At 43.1% G+C, this 23,170-nt stretch overlaps 1 protein-coding gene across 2 annotated transcripts in view; it reads right to left on the bottom strand.

Moving 5' to 3' along the window:
- The window catches only part of gpr158a (G protein-coupled receptor 158a), a 96,697-nt gene extending 76,233 nt beyond the window's left edge, over positions 1–20,464 (bottom strand). For both annotated transcript variants that reach the window (XM_085362815.1, XM_085362814.1), the window contains exon 1: positions 19,286–20,464. In XM_085362815.1, coding sequence (XP_085218941.1) covers positions 19,286–20,163 — 878 coding nt within the window. In that variant the 5' untranslated portion in view covers positions 20,164–20,464. The remainder of the gene's footprint in view (positions 1–19,285) is intronic.
- Positions 20,465–23,170: the final 2,706 nt, after the last annotated feature.

The following is a 23,170-nucleotide window of genomic DNA, read 5'->3' as shown; positions in this document are numbered from 1 at the left end:
GAGGCCGAGATGCCAGCTGTGAACTGCACCGGGCTGTCACTGCCTGAGCAGGGTCAGTGCTCTGCGCAGCTGCGGCCCTCCTTATGTGTGCCAGAGGCCCATGTGCCTACTGGTTTTGTTTCATGTGTGCCAGAGGCCCATGTGCCTACTGGTCTTGTTTCATGTGTGCCAGAGGCCCCTGTGCCTACTGGTTTTGTTTCACGTGTGCCAGAGGCCCGCGAGCCTGCTGGTTTTGTTTTTAGTGTGCCAGGGGCCCCGGTGCCCACTGGTTCTGTGGCTGTTTTCGCTGGGGGGCCCGAGGAGCCCGTCCAGCCTCCTGTTTCGCCGGCTGGGGGGCCCGAGGAGCCCGTCCGGCCTCCTGTGTCGCCGGCTGGGGGGCCCGAGGAGCCCGTCCAGCCTCATGCCACGTCGGCTGGGGGGCCCGAGGAGCCCGTCCAGCCTCATGCCACGTCGGTTGGGGGGCCCGAGGAGCCTCACACGGCCACTGACCCGAACCGTGACATTCTTAATGCAAGCCTCATTTGTCTATTAATACACATTCATGCTCAAGTCTCTTTTTTATGCCAAACCACTTTTAGTATTTAGTATATTGCCTAAACAGGGTCCCGTTATACCGGCGGGCCATTATTATAACATTATACTACGGGCTTTGTACACTAAAGGTGACATCATCACACCATGAACTCCAGCTTTACTTTACCTACAGCAAAACGTCAGAGGTTACAAAAATTGAGTGGTGCACAATCAGCCAAAACTTGGCTCATTTGCAAGATCAAGAACATCCACATTAGAGGAGCCAATGTTCAACCACTAACTTTCTGATTAGTAAATGCCTCAATCTTCCTCCTGAGCCACAGTCAAGCCCAGAGTTCATCAGAGAATTAAGACAACTTCCATCCATCCATCCATCTTCATCCGCTTTATCCGAGGCCGGGTCGCGGGGGCAGCAGCCTAAGCAAAGAGGCCCAGACCTCCCTCTCCCCAGCCACCTCCTCCAGCTTATCCGGGGGAACACCAAGGCGTTCCCAGGCCAGCCGAGAGATATAATCTCTCCAGCGTGTCCTGGGTCTGCCCCGGGGCCTCCTCCCGGTGGGACATGCCTGGAACACCTCACCCAGGAGGCGCCCAGAGGGCATCCTTGTCAGATGGCCGAACCACCTCAGCTGGCTCCTTTCGATGTGGAGCAGCAGCGGCTCTACTCTGCGCCCCTCCCGGATGGCCGAACTTCTCACCCTATCTCTAAGGGAGAGGCCAGCCACCCTTCGGAGGAAGCTGATTTCTGCCGCTTGTATCCGCGATCTCGTTCTTTCGGTCACTACCCACAGCTCGTGGCCATAGGTGAGGGTAGGGACGTAGATTGACCGGTAAATTGAGAGCTTCGCTTTTACACTCGGCTCCCTCTGCACCACGACGGACCAGTGCAGCGTCTGCATTCCTGCAGCTGCAGCCCCAATCCGTCTGTCGATCTCCGGCTCCCTTCTCCCATCACTCGCGAACAAGACCCCGAGATACTTGAACTCCTCCACTTGGGGCAGGAACTCATCCCCGACCGGAGTGGGCACTCCACCCTTTTCCGGCTGAGAACCATGGCCTCAGATTTGGAGGTGCTGATCCTCATTCCCGCTGCTTCACACTCGGCTGCGAACCGTTCCAGTGCGAGCTGGAGGCCATCACCCGATGAAGCCAACAGAACCACATCATCCGCAAAAATCAGAGATGAGATTCTGAGGCCACCAAAGCGAAAGCCCTCCGCCACTTGGCTGCACCTAGAAATCCTGTCCATAAAAATTATGAACAGAACCGGAGACAAAGGGCAGCCCTGGCGGAGCCCATCACCCACCAGGAATGGGAACGAGTCCGACTTATTGCCAGCAATGCGAACCAAGCTCTTACAGCGGTTGTATAGGGATCGAATGGCCCGTAGCAATGGGCCAGACACCCCATACTCCCGCAACACCTCCCACAGGACACCCCGAGGGACACGGTCGAATGCCTTCTCCAAGTCCACAAAACACATGTAGACTGGTTGGGCAAACTCCCATGCACCCTCAAGTATCCTCGAGAGGATAAAGAGGTGGTCCAGTGTTCCGCGACCAGGACAAAAACCGCATTGTTCCTCCTGTATCCGAGGTTCAACTAGTGGACGAACTCTCCTTTCCAGCACCCTGGCATAGACTTTCCCAGGGAGGCTGAGGAGTGTGATCCCCCTGTAGTTGGAACACACCCTCCGGTCCCCCTTCTTAAAGATGGGGACCACCACCCCGGTCTGCCAGTCCACAGGTACTGCCCCTGATCTCCACGTAACATTGCAGAGGCGTGTCAACCAGGACAGCCCTACAACGTCCAGAGCCTTCAGGAACTCGGGGCGGACCTCATCAACACCAGGGGCTCTGCCACCAAGGAGTTGTTTAACTGCCTCAGTGACCTCGCTCCCGGAAATTGGCGGGTCATTCCCCTCATCCCCAGACTCTGCTTCCTCCTCGGAAGACGTGTCAATGGGATTAAGGAGGTCCTCGAAGTATTCCTTCCACCGCCTGACAATTTTCTCAGTCGACGTCAGCAGCGCTCCGCCAGCACTATACACAGTGCAGGTAGAGCACCGCTTTCCCCTCCTGAGACGCCTGACGGTTTGCCAGAATCTCTTCGAGGCAGTCCGAAAGTCTTTTTCCATGGCCTCTCCGAACTCCTCCCACACCCGAGTTTTTGCTTCAGCCACTGCCCGAGCTGCATTCCGCTTGGCCTGTCGATACCTGTCGGCTGCCTCCGGAGTCCCACAGGCTAACCAAGCCCGATAGGACTCCTTCTTCAGCCTGGTGGCTCCCTTCACCTCTGGTGTCCACCATTTGGTTCGGGGATTACCACCACAGCAGGCGCCAACCACCTTGCGGCCGCAGCTCAATGCAGCAGCTTCGGCAATGGAGACGCTGAACATGGTCCATTCGGACTCAATGTCCCCAGTCTCCCTCGGAATGCTGTTGAAGCTCTGCCGGAGGTGTGCGTTGAAGATCTCGCGGACTGGGGCCTCTGCTAGACGTTCCCAGCACACCCTCACTACGCGTTTAGGTGCACCAGGTCTGTCCAGCGTCCTCCCCCGCCACCTGATCCAACTCACCACCAGGTGGTGATCAGTTGACAGCTCAGCCCCTCTCTTTACCCGAGTGTCCAGAACATATGGTCGCAGGTCTGGTGATGCGATTACAAAATCGATCATCGACCTATGGCCTAGAGCGTCCTGGTGCCACGTGCACTTATGGACACTCTTATGTTCGAACAGGGTGTTCGTTATGGCCAAACTGTGATTAGCACAGAAGTCCAATAACAAAGCACCGCTCGGGTTCAGATCAGGGAGGCCGTTCCTCCCAATCACGCCCCTCCGGGTCTCGCTGTCGTTACCCACGTGAGCATTGAAGTCTCCCAGCAGGACAACAGAGGGACAATTAAGACAACTTGCCTAATAGAAATCCCCCTAATTCTGCCAAAATAACTATGACACCATCAATGAAATCACCAACAACACCTCTGAATTTCTTCTGTAGTATCAGGCACCTAACCTTCACAGTAGATGTTTTTAAGCCCTGAAAGTTGTATGGTGTGGTGGTCTGAGAAGTTAACCTCTTCAAATCTTTGTCATGGTCCTCTAACCATTCCTGAAGAATATTTGAAGTGCGGCAGTACGCCTCTTCCATCAGGAAAATGCACGCAGTCTGCGTCAATGCTTAAGGAGTTAATATTAGTCAGTAAAATCTACATAAACGTTGGGAACCAAGCTTAGCCAGATGAATTGTGACAACCGTAGTTTCCGCCATTGCGTCTTTGTTTTGATATATATTGTGCATGCATAAAAACACATAACAACAAATTATATCTGATTTCATATAAACACTGATTTATTTATCATTTGCTGTAGAGTGCACATGTAGTTCATTTTTGTATCTTTAACATTTTAAAATGTCATTATCTTATTTTACAAGCTTATTTCTGATGTGTATCAGCGCAACACCAATGCTGTGTCTGGTTCCACTTGGTAAATGGACTGGTTCTTATATAGGGGTTTTCTACTCTACAAACCTTATCCAATCCTATCCATATTCACCCATTCATACAAGCACTGTTTTCTACGGTGTTGTTTTTTCTTCTTCTATCTAACATGCAGACTGGAGCAGCTCGGGGTCGAGCCACAAACCTTTCAGTTAGTGTATGACCTGCTCTACCTCCTAAGCTATAATCACTTTATAGCAAAGATACCCCACAAGACCTTTTGGGTATGCTCTAAACCTCAGCTGTCTACACGTCAGAATTTGGCTTTAAATTTTAACTGGCAGGAGCTATGCTAGCAAAGCTATTCACCTCATCTATTTTAGTGTTGTGGCTGATTGGTGATTCATGACTGAGATCTGTTTCAGGGTGTAGATGATGAAAGTTTCAGCTGATCATTGGCTATTAAGGCTTTAATTAGTGCCCAATGATTTGTTAATGCATTTCGCCCCTGGTGCCACTTTGTTAAAGTGTCATGGTCTGGAGAACACTGTTATCTGCAGCCTGTTTTTAAATGAACAACCCTCTTCACATCTTATTCAACTTGTTTTTGTAATTTAACGTTAATAATAAGGCATTTTGACTGATGACAAACCTGTATGTAAAAGAGTTGTTGATTAGATATTTGGTACGATTCTGTGGTTTCCATCATATCATACAGTAGAGTTGCACCAACCACTAATGATCAGAATCAGAATACTTGAATAATCCTTAAGGAAAATATGTGGGTTACAGTTGCTCCAACACAGTAAGAGTAACAGACTAAACTAATTAAATAATACGATATATTATAAAGGTTACAGATCTCTATGTAGTTTAGATTGATGACTAATGTAAAATTAGTTATGGCTTCATACATTAGCAACCTAGTCCTAGATGGCAGTTAGCATACTCTGTGCTCACATGAGCTGGAACTCATACAAACACCTTGTCCCATACTGCTCAGTTTTGAGACCAGGCAAAAGTGTGGTTTCCATAGTAACACCTTGGTTGAACCATGTCTTGCTGTAACTAAACAATACACAAAACAGCAGGTGGCAGAAGATGCCGTCAATGTTGACATATCACTTTTTGGGGAGAATAAAAGACAGAGTTCATGGTTTATGTAATTTAACAAAAAGACAAAAAACTAATGACAGAAAGCAATAAAAAAAAAACTGCACCTGTGACAAACTGAAAGTGGGAGAAGCAGCAGGTACCAAAGGAAAGGCAAAATTTACTGATCCATAAGCGTTAAAAAAAACTGTGGATATTTCTGAATGTCATAGCAGAAGAAAAGACAGGCAGAACTAGCAGCTTTATCACAGGACTGTAACCGGCTTACAGTCTTATTATTTCCATCTGTGTGTTTAAACTGTCCACCTGTTCACCATATAGTGCCCTATATCATGCCCACACCATTTTATAGTGGTGCTCAAAATCTCATCTGTAAACTTCCACTGTAGTGCACTACAAAATCATCACACGTACCACGCAGGTTCTATTATGCTTTTGTGTGCAGATGCAGTTCTTATCATTTTTATTTAAATGCTGTGGGGAGATAAGTTTCAATTGCACTGTGCAATCATTCAGACATAGCAATCCTGAGTTATCCCTGGCCCCAAGTATGATGCAGATGTTCTGCTATTGTTTTGGTGACAGATATCTGGAGCAAATGTATCATCAGCTGTCTGCACTTGTTCCCTAGTTAGTCCAAACGCCATATGAGTGAAAAACTGGACAATTCAAACAGAGCCAGGCAATTCTTAATTTTTGGTTGGCTGACTTTGAGTGGATAGAAACCCAGTATGTACAACATTAGCTACCCTTCAGTTCCCCCTTTCTCATGTTAAATCTCTTCCTCATGTATGACCTTTGCTTGTTTCTGGACTTTTGTAAGTCCCTGGCTGGAAATAGTCGCTTCACTGACTTCTTCACTGTGAGAGCGCTGCCCGTTTTGGATGAAAGATTCCCATTGTGTCCCAGTTTCCTGCATCTGAGTCCTCGAACACAAGAGTTCTTCAGCACACACACACACACACACACACACACACACACACACACACTTATTTGAAACAATACAACATGAAATGAAAAAAAAAATCAAAGAAATATCAAAAATAAACAGGAGGGAATATTACTACACATTAATAAAACCATCCTTAGAACATGGTATCTAATATTGTATCACAACAACCAAATCTTTTTTAGCCTAATATTGAGAAATGAACTTACTATGCTAAATAAGAAATTAACTATCCCTCCCTCCATTTTCTTCCACTAAACAGATTCAGGGTACTCGGGGACAGAAGGTCACCCCACCTGTCATAAAGTAAGACAGGTGCATATCCTTGTAGTTAGTGGGGTAAGCTAAACTAAGTCAAACTAAAGTCCATCATGTAGATAAATCAAATTTATTTAGGGAATTATCTATTTGTTGTTATCTATTTATTTGGCCACGTAAACTGTCATTGGTAAACATGACAAGTGATAATGCCAAGGCCATCTTCAAGCCTTGATGGTTTCATTTAATGCCGGGATTCCAAACAAATCAAATTACCGCAACTGACACACAGTATGAAACATTGTGGAGGCTCAGCAGGCCTACAGCAGTCTTTGTCCATCTGGTAATCCATGCTAAAGTGTTATCACTTATTTAGCATAGTAAGTAAAAGCTCCAGGGTCAAAACAAGCAGCTAAAACTTGGGGATGTGTTGCACTGGTGTTTCCCTGTGCATGAATAGACTAGTTGTTTGTCCCAAAAAAACAAAATAAAAAAATATATTCATGTTATCAAAATAGCAATAAAAAATAATAATGTACACGCATACACAAATACTGCTGCTCTGGCATGTTCTCCAGGTGTATAAGAGGCAGTTTACTATTCCCGGTTCCCAGTGAACACCAGGTGAGTGCAATGCTCTCTTTGCCTGTACCTCTGTTATTAATAACTGCTGCTCTGGTCCTGCCTTGGGGCAAACTGACCTCGCTGCTTTCTCCTGCACTGCTGGTTGTTTCGTGTGAGAAATTACATGCAATTCTCTGTTATATAATAAGGATTGGAAATGTCGCACTGAAACACAGCAGACGCACAAGAATACGCCGATTTGTTAGTGATGGAGGAGTCATGAAACCGTTAGTTTCAGTGGCAACTGAAGTAATAACATTTGCTTAGGTTTTGCATTTGAAAAGTGAGTCTGCACAAAGAGGAAAATAGTCTGCAGTCGGCTTCTCTTTTTTTCCCCTTCTGCTCCCAACTCCCCAGGCAACCTTTAGCTTCCCAGTCAAAGAGGACATATGGTGTATAAAATGGCTTTTGGGGGGAAAAAAGAAAGAAGAAAATGTTGGAAACGGTGGTGTTGACTGGGTATGTGCTGCACAAAGACTGGGTCGTAATTGAGAGCAGCAGCGAGGAGCATGTGGCAGAGCCATCATGGTGGCCATCAAGGCCCTCGGGCATAAAGACAGGATTATCACAGAGAGCAAGAGATAGAGGTGCCCAAGGAAACAGAGTGCTTTCTCCTTTCATCCTCCATTCTTTGTGGGTCTAAAGGCCAGGCCAGCAAAGAGAGGAGCATCCCACCAGCAGGAGTCTTTCTGACTGACTCTTTCTGAGCTAATGTTAGCTGCACAAACATTAAGAAGCTGACTGTAGATATATCTGCATAATAGCTTATATTCACAAAAGGATATTCATCAAAAGATGCTTGCATTGAAGGCCTGCTTGTGTCCTCTTTGTTACAAGTCAGTCTTAGATGTATTCATCAGTGAACACTGAATTTCATACGCTTTGAGCTATAGGTCTCAAAGCAGAAAATAGACTCTGAAACTGATTAGCCTGTTTAGTCACAGGACAGGATGCTGCAATATATAACAACTTTAGCTAGTTTAGGGCCTTACACAGACCTAAAACAAACCTACTTTAAAAAAATGTTTAGTTATGTTAAAACAATGGGAAATTGATAGACTACCAAATGTGAAATGTTACTTATACTTAACAGCTGTCTGGTGTAAGTGTTCATTGCATATAAGCACTGCGATACCTAAAATCACAGGTGTCGAACTCCAGGCCTCGAGGGCCGGTGTCCTGCAGGTTTTAGATGTAACCTTGATACAACACAGCTGATTTAAATGACTAAATTACCTCCTCAACATGTCTTGAAGTTCTCAAGAGTCCTGGTAATGAACTAATCATTTGATTCAGGTGTGCTGACCCAGGGTGAGATCCAAAAACTGCAGGACACCCGCCCTCGAGGCCTGGAGTTCGACACCCCTGCTTAAGTCTTCAGTTTACAGTTACAGCTAATTTCTCAGTTTCCAACATCCTCTTATTTTTTCACTCCTATTCTTTCAAATACTAAAATTTCTTTGTTTGAACATTTTTAACTGCTAGCTAACATTTTTTAACTAAGTGTGTAAAGAACAGTGTTGGGACTAACGCGTTATTAAGTAACGCGTTACAGTAACTACGTTATTATTGTGGTAACGAGCACAGTAACTAGTTATTATGCCAAAATCAGGAACGCGTTAGTCGTTACTGGGATTTAGATAGGGTCGTTACTCGTTACTTCGTGTGGTGGCTATCGCGGAGCTTCCACAGATTCAGTAACATTAGCAAGTGGTGGAGGCCAGCAGGTGGATGAAGGAAAAGGGACGCAGAAGGAAAAGAGACCCGAGGCGGCCGCCGGTCCAAGTGTGAACTGAACTTCAGGTAAGAAGTTATGACCTGCAGTCTCTTTGGGTCAGATATAAACCAAGTTTAGGTGGAGTTTATTTTCGTTATTCTGACTTTTTCCGTACTGCGTGCAAGCTAGCATGACGGAGTTTCTATACAGCTGGGTGGTGCTATGAAGTTAATGATGTTGAACTTTATTTTGTTCATAAGTTATTAGAGTTGCCAACCGTCCCGCCTGGTATTCAGAGAAAATATTACGTGTTTCTTATTGAGGTGAAAAGGAACAGTTTGTCCCGTAAATCAGCTACAATGAAAAAGACACAAAGCTGGAGTTTTCCTGTGTCTTTGCTGCACAGCTGCCTCTTCTTCTTTCATTCTCTCCCTCCCTCTCCCGTTTCTACTTCAATCATGAAACTGATCAATGATCAGCTGATCGGCTCTCTTGTTTGTTTATCGCTCACTTTGCACCAGAAAGAGGAAACCAGCGGATGTCGCGCTAAACAACAGCAGCACTTTTAAGCTTGATCAGCTGTTGTTAGAATTTATTTAATATTAATTTCTAGTATCAGCTGATGTTTGCTGGAGCCACAGCTGTAAAGCTGCTGGTCATGATATGGTTTGGTTATCTGGTGAGAGGGAAACATGAAGATGAAACCAGGAGATGTCCTTACTGGATCATCAGAGCTGAACAGGTGATGGAGAAACAGGTTTACCTTTTAGGTGACATGAATGAGTTGAAGGGAAGTTATGAACTGTTTCTGAGAGACAAATAACCCCAGGATCCTTTTTTAGGTAGCTGACAGCTGGTAACTGTGCAGGGGCGGGTCTAGCAAAGTGTTGCCAGGGGGGCAGGTAGGGCATTAACAGGGAAAGGGGGGCACAAAGAAATACTTTTCTTTCTTATTCTCATTTAAAATGTCTAGCTTTTAAAAAATAATTATCTGAATCTTACAACAAACAATTGATAGATTGATGCATATATACCATCAAAACAGTGTACATCACTGTCACAACAGTGTTTATTTTCATTCAAAGGCTTTATGATTTTTCCTATAATGGTGGGCCAGTCTCTAGTCAAAATGCCCGGGCCAATTTTCTGTCCCAGTCCAGCCCTGTATGCAGCTCATCTGCAGTCTGGTGTTGCCTACATCTTCCTATTCAGAAGGCAGAATTTCTGAGTTCTGAGTACAATCGAAAGCACCACGACTGCAGTTTTTGTGTTGGATGTAAAAGGCGCACATGACTCTGTGACGTAGGCTAGAATCATGGCAGCAGTCAATGACGGTCCAGGCGTGGAATTTCTCTCGTGGAAATATGAACATTATCTTTTCCTTTCTATTGGTAGGTGGCACAGTGCACTTGTGGCAAGTAAGCAAGCTAGAAGACTGGCAAAGTTATGAAAGAAACACATTAACAAGAGAATTCTGAGTAAAACCAAAGTTACTTTCCCTAGTAACTAGTTACTTTGAAAGTAACGAGTAACTTGAAGTAACTGAGTTACTTTTGAGAGAAGTAACTAGTAATGTAACTAAGTTACTTTTTTAAAGTAACTTACCCAACACTGGTAAAGAATAAAAAAAACATATTTAATATATTTAAGTCTCTTCTTTTCATTGTGCAGGGTTAAAATTTCAAATGTTTACTACAAGCTCCTCCACAATCAGAAGCTGAGCAATTACATTTGGCACATGGGTATGATGTCATCACGTTGCCTATCAACCACTTACTAAAATGCTAAAATGACCCATTAAGCTGTGTACACACTAGAAACGATTTCCTTATCACACGCTGCTTTGAAGTTGATGGTGCCATTCCAGGCTGTGGTTGCCTATGTGATCCTCTCACATTTGTTCTACCAAGTAATATGTCAATGAACATTATTGTTCTCTCGCACTGGCATTTGCTTCAGTTACTCACCTTAAAGTTGTGAAAAGTTTATCTTAGGTACTGCCCACTTCTCATCATCAGCAGTTATTTGCCCGTAGTGAGTTGAAGTTGCAGAACGTTATTCACTTTCTATTCACGTTCTAGAAGATCTCATTTACGCTCTTCGCTGCCTAATGCCTCTGTAGAGAGGCTTATCCATGATTTGATAGCTTAGCACAGCTAACTGTTGCCAAAAAATTCAAGGTCAAACTCAAGACACAAGAATTGGGGTTCCAATATCTACCCTTCTCATGGTAAATACAAGCCAATTGGAAGGTACCATAAATTCATAAAGCACCTTGTTTCAGATGTGTAGACACTATCCCTTCACTATTTAGATCACTAGCTAAGAAGCTAAGAAGCTAAGAGCTTCTTAGCTAAGAAGCTAGTGATCAATAGTTTAAAAGTTTACTGATTGTTTTAAAACTGCTTTATAGACAGTTATCTGGACAGTTATTGTACAGTTGCAAGGTTTATTGATAAAGCACTGGTAATGGTTAATAAATACTGTACATCACATCTATACGCATTGTCGGATGCTTGTTATGACATTATGAACAATGCTGGGCATCCTCTGCACATGGCCATTAACAACCAGAAGAGTCTGTTCAGTGACAGGTTGCTTCTCCCCAAGACAAGAACTAACAGACTTAAAAACTCCTTTGTCCCACACGCCATCAAACTGTTTAACTCCTCTCTGGAGGGGAGAGGGAGGGGAAACAGGAGGACAAAGGAGGGGGGAACAACTAAACTGTAGTGCCTCTTCACCTCACTGTACAATACCTTGTGCAATACTTTTTGTAAATAGTCAATGGTGCAATAGACCTCAATACTTGAAATGTGCAATTCACTTGTATTTTTATTTTTATTCCTATTTATTATATTTATCCCCTTCGTATATTTTATTTATATTTGTCTCTGTATTTATATATGTGTGTGTATGTGTGTGTGTGTGTGTATATATATATATATAATATTCTGTAACTCTGAACTTCTGTCGGTGCTGTGCTTTTTGGAAATCGAATTTCCCAGAGGAACCCACCCGAGGGATTAATAAAGTTCTATCTTATCTTATCTTATGAAGCTGAAACTGGTTCTTGTAAATTAAGTGATATTTAACCTCCCAGTTCCCTAGCAAAAAAAATAAAAAAAAATCAGTGTTTGATTATTCTGTGGAGGTTAAAGTCCAATGACTTAATCGGTGGGCATGCTGTACACTGCCTTCTGCATGCTCTATCCACGTGGCACCCTCACCTAATGTAGGTAAATATTTTGAGTATTTTTACAAAACACATCTTGAGCAGACCTGTGCTACATGTAACAAAGTGCAACTTTGAACGATGGAAGTATTCACATACTGTCTGGAACTGAAGCAAAACATTCCCTTAAACCAAAGTTAATGCAAAAGAGATGAAAACACAAAAGCTTAAAAGTCATCCTTTAGCAGTGTAGCCAAAGGAGTTGCAAGCCTGCATGAACTTGCATGCACATATCTCCTACTCCGGGTCTCGACAAGAACACGGTGCTGTCCTTTTAGGAGGGCACAATTTGTGCATTATGCCGTGGAACCATCACAATGCAGGAACCCGTGCAGCTTTCTCAAGGAAAAATGTCCCTTACGTGATGGAAATGCATTAAGCTAACAGGACACGTAGAAAATGTGAGTCGAGCCGCCGGGCACGATGCTGCTTGTCTACCATTATTTCAGTGCAACCTGGGTTATTTTATTGAGTCCTGTCTCTGGTCATCAAAAAAGACACAGCGCCTGCGGGGAAGTGGCTGTGACAGAAAGTGAATAAAGACTGCTTCTTCTTCAGAGTGCTGGCACTTTCTCTTATAGTCGGTACGCTCGTGTCATTAAAGGAAAAGTTCACCCCAAAATCCAATTTCTGTGTATTTTTTTCTCCCTCTGGCTTGTAGCGCTGTTTATCCATCTAGATTGTTTTGGTGTGAGTTCCCAGTTTTGGAAATATATTTGCTGTAGAGATGTCTACCTTCTCTTGAATATAATGGAAGTAAATGACTCTTGCCTTGTGGTGCTCAAAGCAACAACAACAAAATACAGCTGCAGCGTCTCTTTCCATAAATCACGACCGGATACTTTATAAATATATTGCAGGCTGAATATAGGAACTATTTTTTCTAGTGTCCACATTCACCTTTTTTTAACTAACCAAGTCATAATTTTTGGAAAGAGACATTGCTGCTGAGTTTTTCTAAATGTATTGTTGGTTAATCGACTACCACCAATGCCATGTAATTCTCCTATATCTCCATAACTGTGCAAATCACACCAAAGCAATCTAGATTCATAACCAATGCAGGAATAGTTTGATGAATTTTGCAGTGGACTGCCCCTTTAAAACCCTTCTTCCAATGAACAAACCAAAGTAAGACGGAGGTATGTTAGCGATTATGAATAAATGATGATAAATGATCATAAAGCATTTGAGCTACAGAACAGATTTACTGAATGAACTACTCAGTTCTGGGTACCTTTCTTTTCTATGTAAAAATATGTACCAAATTGTACAAACATGAACATTTTCCTGACAGACAAGATGAAACTGGAGCGATTCTTCCATGGCAATATTGGAGAGATACACCAAAGGACCAGCTGCAGCACTTCTGTGTATTACATATCACCTATCCTAAAGCTGAATTTCCTTCTATTTGTCGTCTTCGCTGAGGGTTATGTTGTCATTGTAATTGTCATGTTTATTATAAGTTATCTTCTGTAATATCTTCCTGTATTTTTGTCAATTTATGGAATCTAACAACAGTCCAAATCTTTATAAATTCTCCAAACGCAGCACAGCACTCAGTCCTTACTCTGTTAGACCAGGTCATTAAAGATAACCTTACATAGTTATTAGCAAAAAACAAATCCTACCAAACAGCACTCTTTAATACCTGAGTAGCTCGATTTTCCTTAATGTTGACATTTACTGGCTGAAGGCTTTGACAGGCCACCTTACTGAGCAGCGGAGTCCCACTGACGTCAGCAGTAAGAGAAGCAGCGCCTCGGGGATATTTAACCCCTGCTTCCTCCAGGTCGCACTCAATGGAAAATCTACAAGGTCGGACTCGTTTTTGCTCATCGGGTTTAAAAGCTTCCTTCTGTGTGTACAGTTTAGTTTTCTCCTTGCTGGTATGCTTAGCTGAAAATCTAATTTACCTCTTGGATGCACTTTTTTTTTTACTCCTACCACCTTTCATCTCAGTTTAGCATCAAACATTATTGCATTTAGCCTCGGGAATTGTGGGATTTGGATGGAGTCCATGGAAGCAGATGCTGCTGCTGGCTCCTCCTGGAGCTCCAGGCCTCCCACTCTGTTACATGCTGGGTATCACAAAGCACTCGGGCTGTCCAGACAGAGCTGCATTAATAGTAAAATGAGAGGCAAAGCAAAAACGTAGAGGATCCTGCACATAGTTAGAACTTATTTGGCCTTTTTGAGAGATAAGCTGAAAATGCATACTTTTCACCATTTAGTTTTGCTTTTAAGCTTCATTTAATCTTGCTTATTCCTGCTGCTGCCGGTGAAACTGCCTGAGCTCCAGCCTCAAAGCAATTAAGGTCTGTGTTGTGAAAGGTGAGCTTGAAGTAATGCGCCTGCCTCACTTTCCTTCCCTTACTTTCTTTTGTTTGTTCTAACACTTTTTTCTTTATTTGTGCCTCTGCTGTCATGAGTTTCTATCTGAAGTTAGAGTGATCTGCCAATTAGGACTACAAAGTGTCATCCTGAAGAATGTCTGAACCTCCACCAATGGCATTCACACGCTCACACACACAGATACACACTGCACACTTGGAAACAGCCAATCCTCTCTGTGCGGGCTAAGCTGTCTCCCCTGTGCCTTGAGCGCAGCTGAAGAGACAGACTGGAAAGGAAAGAGACGAAGTGCGAGAGGTGCGATTTCTTGCACCTTCGCAGAAACAACAGGTCGATCTATCGCAAACGAACGTCCGCACACTTCTGCTTCGACAAGTCACATAAGTTGTTTAGCACCTGCACGTTCAACAAGCAAAAGGGGCGACGTGGGGGGGGGGGGGGGGGGGGTAGTCTCGGTTTGTGTTAATTTCCATATGCCAGAGCCACGAAAAAGTCCAAACGAGTCACCTTGCTGCTTGCAACATCATCACCCTAAAGAGGAAGTGACTGAGGCTGGAAATAAAGACAGCCCGTGCAGGGTTGTTGTTCTACATCTTTCATTATTAATTCATTGTTGTATTGATTGTGTATTCATCTGGAGGGGAAGCGGAGGAGAACTGATGTCTGAGGCAGCTATATTAGCCAGCACTTCCCTTCCTCTCCTGTTTCTTATCTGGCAGGCTGCTGAGGCGCTGGGAGGATGCAGGGTGAGCCGCCTGCTACTCTGATACAAGCGTCAGAGGAAAGATACAAACCTGGAAAAAGGGCACGACAATGTGGAAAAAAAGAAGAGCTTGACCAGAGATGGGCAGTAACGCGTTCATCTCGCGTTACTTGTAACGCGTTACTGTAATCCGATTACTTTTTTGAGTAACGAGTAAAGTAAGGGATTACTATTGCAAAGAGGGTAATTAGATTACTGTTACTTTCCCGTAAGCACGCTGCGTTACTGCGTTACTAAAACCGTGATTTTCTTGCGAGAGTGTCTCATGATAATGACGTAAGCGAGTGTGACATCGTGGCAACAGCTGTGTGCAGATCAACAATGGATAATATATGGAGTGCGGGAGAGAGTATGAGCATGCAGCGTTTAAAGCGTGGAAGTACTGACCTTACTTTGAGTTTGATTCTGTAAAAAGTGACAAAAACATTGGCGTCCGTTGTTCACTGCGTGGGAAGAAAACCCCTAAACTTCCGAGCAAGCACCGAGTAATGTGAAATTCACAGAGAAACTCGCAGATTCTTCAACTGACCAGGGTAAACCTCCGCCTACCCCACTCCTGCTGTACAGGTGAAAATAGAGCAAAAGGACCGCTAGTCTTTGATTTTATTTATTTTCTTCTGTGTTTTACTTGCATTTATTTGAAAGACTGAGTGTAAACACAAAAAAATATTTTATTTTTTGTGCTGGAATGTGCAGAAAATAGGTTTAAATGTTAAACTAATTTCTTCCAGTCAGTGAATGTTGCATATAATTAAATTTTTGCTTGATGCATAAAGTTAAAAGATTAAAACTAATAAAACAAGTTTTAAAAAAAGACTTTTCCATTTGATTACATTTTGTATGATGGATTATGCAGAAAAAGTAGAATTGGGCTGAAAGATCTATTTATCACCTATTCATGTTGTAAATCGTGTTTTTAAAAAGTAACTAAGTAACTAAGTAATTAATTACTTTTGAAAATAAGTAATCAGTAAAGTAACGGGATTACTTTTTGGGGAAGTAATCAGTAATTAGTTGCTGATTACTTTTTTCAAGTAACTTGACCAACACTGAGCTTGACTGTGCAAAATATGTATTTCAAAGCCAAGTGGTACACATGAACCAAGCTGACTGTCAAGTTTTTCAAGACCATGCCAGTGATTAATGAGAACAGCATGTCCTTTCTTAACAATTTTAATTTCTTTCTAACATTTGGGTCAACAGGAGAGAGAGAAGGAAACCAGACAGAAAGGGTAGTGAGAGGTTCAAAAGTTCTACTGCAATATTTCTCCTAGGACTATTCATCTCATCTCCATGTGTCCTGTTATATTTCAGGTTGAATCAGCACACATTTGATGCAATCTTTGAGATCCTCTCATGGCAAAAAGATGAGATTTGGTGAGTATTGACTTCATTAGTAATGGGGTAGTTCAACACTTTTACACAGTGTATACAAAGCCACTGCAAGAAGCCAATGAACCGGACTAATCATAAAGGTTGAAACCACTAGCCTGGGTCTGCAAAATTCATCTGAACCTCACTGAATGCAGCTGAAAGTACACAATTGATTAAAACTGCTTATGTGGCTTGATTTAATATGGCTTGGTATCAATCAGAAAAGCAACATGCATTTTTGAGAGAAGACTATTCTCACGTCTGTGAAGGTTCCCAGTCATCCAGGTCATCGTAGTCAAAGGAGCTTGCAAAGAAAAGCGTCTGGACTTCTTTAAGTTACTTGAAGACGTTTCACCTCTCATCCGAGAAGCTTCTCGGATGAGAGGTGAATATTCTCACATATTTATGTTCAGAGCAGGAGAGGAGAGATGAAAGAACAACAGATCTTATGCAAATGTTAAGGACTAATACTATTCCTCCCACTTCATCCTGCTTGGTAGCTCAGATCGCAACCTGATTTACCTAACCCTCTACTGTGTCCCTCTAGTCAAGAAGCAGCCTCTGACCCCACGGATGGTGAGTATATGGTCATAGGATGCTTTTGTGGCCCTGCCAGGCCGCTCTGAGGGGAATGGTTGGCCAGTCCTCTGTGAGTCGTAGTGAGAGGACATTGATGGGAGCGTAAAATTGATCAGTCTACATAAATTTCTGCACCGACTCCATAATTCCAAAGGAACAACAACAAATCATGTGTAACAAAGGACATCAAAGCACTCCTTAAAAAGAAAACGAGGACCTTCAGAGCTGGCAGTATGGAGGAGAGAGAAGCTTAAAGTATCCTAAAGAAATCCATCAAGAAGGCATGGACAACTACAGGAGAAAACTGGAGTGGAAAATCCAGCAGACCAACATGAGGGCAGTCTGGAGTGGCATGAAGTCCATCATTGGTTTAAGACCAACAAACAGCGCTGCAGTTGAAAACTGTGGAATTAACCAATAGACTAAATCCGTTCTTTAATAGCACAAACCTATGTGCTTTAACTTTGGAATATTTAAAGCTCCTTAGTTTTTCTTATTTTTACTCTTTTTTTTTAGGGAGACTTTACTTTTTATTTGAATATTTATATTTAACTTATATTAGTGTCTGAAACAAGTCTGATACCTCAGTGGAAAATAAGGACACAAAAACTAAAAAGCAGCCTAAGGAGGCCACTTTTGGACTGCAACTGACTGTAGCAATGGGGTTTTGTAAAAAATAAATAAATAACAATAATAATTAAAATAATAAAAACAAATACGATATACTGTTCACTTTCAGTCTCTTTAGCATTAAGTGGTTCTTCGCTGTTTTGCTAGCTGCAGTGAAATGGGAAAATCCAGCTACTGGCCATAATTTTAGGGTTTTTAGAGCATTTTCTAAATGAGGACTGTGTGGGGGAGAGCCTGTTTGAGTCTGGTGCACCAGACAGACAAGCTGAAGTCCGACACTCTGATTTTTAATCATCAGTTAGGGTGTAGTTAACAAATGGCGTGTAAATTAGCCTTTATACATGTAGTGTTTCATGTCTACTTTAAGAGTATGAGGAGATATTTAGAAGATTTTAATGCTCCAAGAACCAAGAAAAGCACTAAAATGTAAAAATTCTGATTGGTAAAACACTTAACTGTAAATTATGGTATAGATTGTACTCTCCTGTTTCTTTACTGTTCTTTACAGACAGCTTTTCAGGGATTTCACACAATACAAATACCTATACATCGCCTGCAGTGGGTTATGGAGAAGGCTTCAGCTGAACTGGTTTAATAAAAATGTCTGTAACTCAGATCCTTTGGGGACAAAAAATCTCCAAACAAAAAGTCTGGTTTCACTAATAAACTAGAGTTGGTGTGTCAGACAGGTTTGACTTCAGGTTGCTTTAGTGGGAGTCTGAGCTTTGCTGTGAAGCTGCTCTGAGAGGATTTAGTGTGGGATAACACCAGGTAGCTGATAGCCTATTACAGTATAATCACTGAAGGTTTTTGCTCATTTGCAATCCGTGCCAGCCTGTGAGCAACTAGAGTGTATCAATGAAAGATTCATTGAAGGCAGTACAAACACAACTAGTGATCTGGATTAAATATTCATTGAGGAGATGTTAGTCGGGATCCTATGGAGCTTTAACACTTGACTCTTTCAGTGCATGTCACTATTGCTGGAATAAAACATGGCTCATTATAGCATCGAGCTGCAGCCGAGGAGGTTTTATGGTTTGGAGAAATTCAACCAAATATCCTCATCTGCTGCTGCTGCTGAGCTTGTTTTTCTTACGGAACTCATTGCAGATTTAACAGCCTCCTCTCTTGAAGAAGGTAAAAGAAAGGGCACAAGGCATTTCCTGAGTGCATCCCCTGTGAGTTTGAAAAATGAATTAGGGCCTGCAGCCAGAGGTTTCCACCGCTGTTACATCCAGTAACACCCTGGGTTATTTTTAGCATCCCGCCGTCTTGTCAGACTGGAGGAGAGAAGAAACCCCCCCCCCCCCCCCCCCTCATGTAACAAGAGGAGGCTAGTGGGAAGCTGTAAGGCAGGTATGATCACCTTATAAAGCTTTATCCAGGTTTGGAGATGTAGTGGAGGGTAAGCTCACCTGAGCACACCTTTAGGTTGACAAAAAAAGTCATTGTTACATAAATATATTGTTCTGCTGAAAAAGTGAAGGCGCTGCACATTTGTGTTAGGCTTTGGAAATGTGGTTATATATATATATATATATATATATATATATATATATATATATATATATATATATATATATAGATAGATAGATAGATAGATAGATAGATAGATAGATAGATATGAATCACTTTTAGACTTTGTGTTGCATATATATTGTGTTCCTCCACATCATAGCGCAGGTTTGGACCCTCTGTGCTTACCTGAATTCAGGAGCCAGGTTGGATTTCAGGCCATAGAAGGCAGCAGATAAGGTCAAAAGCCAACGGGGAACAAAATTCCCATTCTCACACTCCAAGTAGGGCGCAGACCATCTGACGTGCGTCTTGTCCGGAATAAAACTCTCTCCTCTTTTCACTGAATTGTCCACCGATCTGAAATCTTGGCTCAGCGCTCTTTTATGGAAATTGGGGTTCTTCCTGTCTTTTATTTCGTGGTACCACTCTGTCTCTGCCGTGCGGTTGTGCAGATGTCGGTGGGCCATGCTGGAGAGGTCTTGGAGTACTATTTCACCGCCGGCCCTGGTGGCTTGAAGAAGCACCGAGGGCCCCGGGAAGGATGAATCCCCGCTAAAAGTAACAACCGCCCGGTGAATCTTGGCGTCTCCCTCCAGTATACTCCTGACTAACGCGTGGTACCACTCAATGTCTCGCCGGAGGTTGTGCTCCCTGGACCTGTTGGCTTGCAGGATCATGTTGAGGAAGTTTGTGGCGTGCAGCACCGTATCCAGCACGCTGCTCATGGAGTAATGCGGGGTAGCGTGTGACCTTCCCCGCAGAGAGGTGAGCTCGTACTTTCGCGAGCAGTTGGCATGCTTTAAGGTGGTCGAGTCCCCGGTGTGTAAAAAAGCCGTGACGACCCTGGGTAGAAGCTCGTCTGTCTTCTGCGGCAGCTCCGCCGTCTCCCCGGCAGCGTGATGAGGCGCACGGAGATGCGCCAGCTGCCAGCGGTGCGTCTGAGCGCCGTGAATCGCCTCCCGTGCCCCGTTATCCTCCCCGTGCCCTGACCATTCCGCGTATTTATGGTTTGATCCGATCACAAATCCAACTTGCAGCAGCAGCGACAGCCGGAAAACAGCCATCTCCCTCAAGAGAGCGACCACAGATGTTTGGGGGATTGCTGCTCGGAATTAACAGTGTCGTCGGGCGAGTGTGCTGTAGAAAAAACACAGAGAACCTATCAAATTGCCCCGCTAAACCATCGCTTCACCACTTGTAGGATATTCTTCTGAGCTCCACGCCTCTGTTCTTGAAATCACAAAAAGAGGGAAACCCGCCAGGAACCCCTTCCCTCGTCAAATGCCTTCTCCTTCCTCACAGATGCCTCATACAGCTTGTTGATGTTGAGTATCCGCTTGCAGCTGTTTCCCCCCCACCTCTCTCTCTCCCTCTCTTTCACACACTGTAGACAAGACTGTGTTGGCTTTGCTGTGCCGCGGACGTTCTCCTTCTGCGTGTAGGCTACACAGACTGAATCAAAACGAGGAGGAGGGAGGGGTAAGGGGCGGTTATTATTATATTTATATGCTTTTTTTAGGAGGCACCGAGTCGAGGAGCTTCTCACTTGGATGGCAAACGCACTCCGCCCTCTTCCGACCACAGCAAGCATTAAGCAGGCCTATAAAAGCCACGAAGAAGCAACATCAGGATCCGTGCGCTTTCAAAGCCCGTCGTCTTCGTCGTCTCATAGGGGCTCCAGGAGCGCCATTGATCCGCGTGTGGCCGCTTCTTCTGTCAATCTCGGAGCGGTGTTTGGTGGAGCGGTGAAGGAGCTGTCCGGCGCTGAAACCGATGAAGCACTGAAGGAGCTGTCCGACGCTGAAACAGACAAAGTCACCCTCAGCCGATTTATCACAATCAAGCACTTAATTTTAGATCAATTTTCGGAGACTAAGATTTTTTTTCTATCATCAGTGAGGGGAAAGCTTTATTAAATACGATTTGATTCATGATTGTAAACTTTTGGAGCAAGGTGCAGACTGGATTCATCTTTTCTTTCTAAATTTCTGCTATCTTCAAATCTGAAAGCTGAAATGCTTCTGACTAAGAATTTATCTGCGTTTCTCTGATTTTCACCTGCTTCCACAACAATTCACCTGACCTTCACATTTAAAAATATGCTGGTGTATTGTTGGATAGATGAATAAGTGCACCACCAAATCTGAAGTCATTTGGATGAGAGGTTCTCATGTTTTGGCTAAAGGTTTTTCTACAATAGAAATTAAAGCCAAGCCTCCAATCTCAGTTTAACCACAACAACAACGTGCTGCTCACTTAAACCTTGTGATGATGCCTGTGTTGGCTTAAGACTTTCTTTTTTGAGTTGTTTTCATCTAATATATGATTGTGTGTTTTCTGATTGGTTTCATTGTTGTTTATATGCCTGCAGTAATCTTTCCAAGGAGCCCTCTGTGTATAAATAGTCCTGTCTTCCCTTCAGTATGGGGCACAACATGCATCCGTCATGCTCAGCTGTTAGGTTTCCAACTGTGTGATCTTCAGTTTTTGGATTTACTTTGTTTCTGAACTTTGTTTATGGTCTAAAAAAAATCCATGCCCTCTTTATCACGCCTTTTGGTCCAAAACTGCACTGTTGTGCAGGGAAGTAAGAGCAGGTAGAAAAGTTCTGACTTTTCCAACATTTTGTCACTCTTTTGTTCTAAGATTCCAACTGGTTCCTCTAAAGTACAGCTGGTATGTTTGGGTTTAATTTACATAAAAAGCCAGTCTGTGTCACTCATTGTTAATATTTAGACAGGCACGCACAGACACACACAAACACACACACACAGTGAATCTATCCTTACCGCACTTTTAAAGCAATAATTTTGTGTTTACCTACATTTGATGAGTTTAGGAGATACGACTGAATTGTAGGTACAAAAACTGACCACAAGATAACTGTGTTTAACTTTTGGGGGGCAATAAAATGTCCCCAAGCTCTAAAAACTCTATATTTGGACAATTTCCTTTGTGTGTTCCTCAGTCTGTTCCTCTCAGTCTTTTCCTGACCTAAAATGTAAAACAAACAAAAAAAATGTAAAAACAGAAAGAAATTAGAAAAAATACACATTTTGGTTATGTAAGTTGAATGAAAAGCATTTAATATTTTCTGCAGTATTTCTGTCTTTATTTCTGTGACACAGTGGTGCAGAAGGTAACAGCAAAAAGATTCTGGAGTTGAACTTTCATGAGATCTTCAGTCTCCCTGCGAACCTAACATGCATGTCCAAAGCCTTGCATGGTATGCATACTCAAGACATCACTGAATGCACACATTAATAAGGCATGTAGACACACCTATCATTCACATTGGCATGCAGTAAAATCAAATGTGAGATCAGAAAACCTTTGAAGCTTTGGTTAAAATTAAAGAAGTGCTATGCAAATACCCGTTCACATTTGAATAAATAACAAATATATGTAATATATAAATTAATGTGTCCCCCTGCCTCTAATTTTACCCACTTTTTAAGAGCTTTGATTAACATTATGGTACAAAATTTTCACCAGAGGTTCAAGTGCAAATAAGCATCATACAGTAGTAGTGCTTTAGCATGTAACACCCCAGTTACATCTCAAAATATATAATTAGGTGCTGTATTTTATGAGAGAATAAGTTATCTTTTTTTGCAACATATTGTTTTTTTTCTATAAATTCTAATAAAAACTAGTGTTAGACATGTAAAAGTGCACTAACAGATGTGGGATTTTGCTACACAGGAAAAAGAGGAACATGATGAGTTTTTTTATGTTATCTCCAATCCCTCTTCTTATCAGTTGATGCTCTCACATACACCCACACTCTCTCCAGCTCTGCCTTCATCCTGGGTGTAGGGCCATCTCATGTCATGCTGTGCAGTCCAGAGGCATCTCGCCTAGGAAGCAGGGCGAGGGAAGACAGGCATGACGGAGGGTGACAGAGCTGTGCAGCAGCCATGAAAGATGCAGAAAGTTAAAACCAGAAGACTTTTCTTTTTTGGGGAGGGGGGGTTAAGTTCTACTTAGAGTAAAGCTGAATCCAAGGCTCCTTACTTCTCTTCCTTTGTTAAACTCTCCATATCTGCAAGTAAAGAGCCGACAACAAGA

This window comes from Diplotaxodon limnothrissa, linkage group LG9, assembly GCF_057381915.1.
Source record: "Diplotaxodon limnothrissa isolate DT_005_m linkage group LG9, D_limnothrissa_male_GT1.1, whole genome shotgun sequence".
Taxonomy (NCBI): domain Eukaryota; kingdom Metazoa; phylum Chordata; class Actinopteri; order Cichliformes; family Cichlidae; genus Diplotaxodon; species Diplotaxodon limnothrissa.
This window is presented reverse-complemented; position numbering and strand designations above follow the sequence as displayed.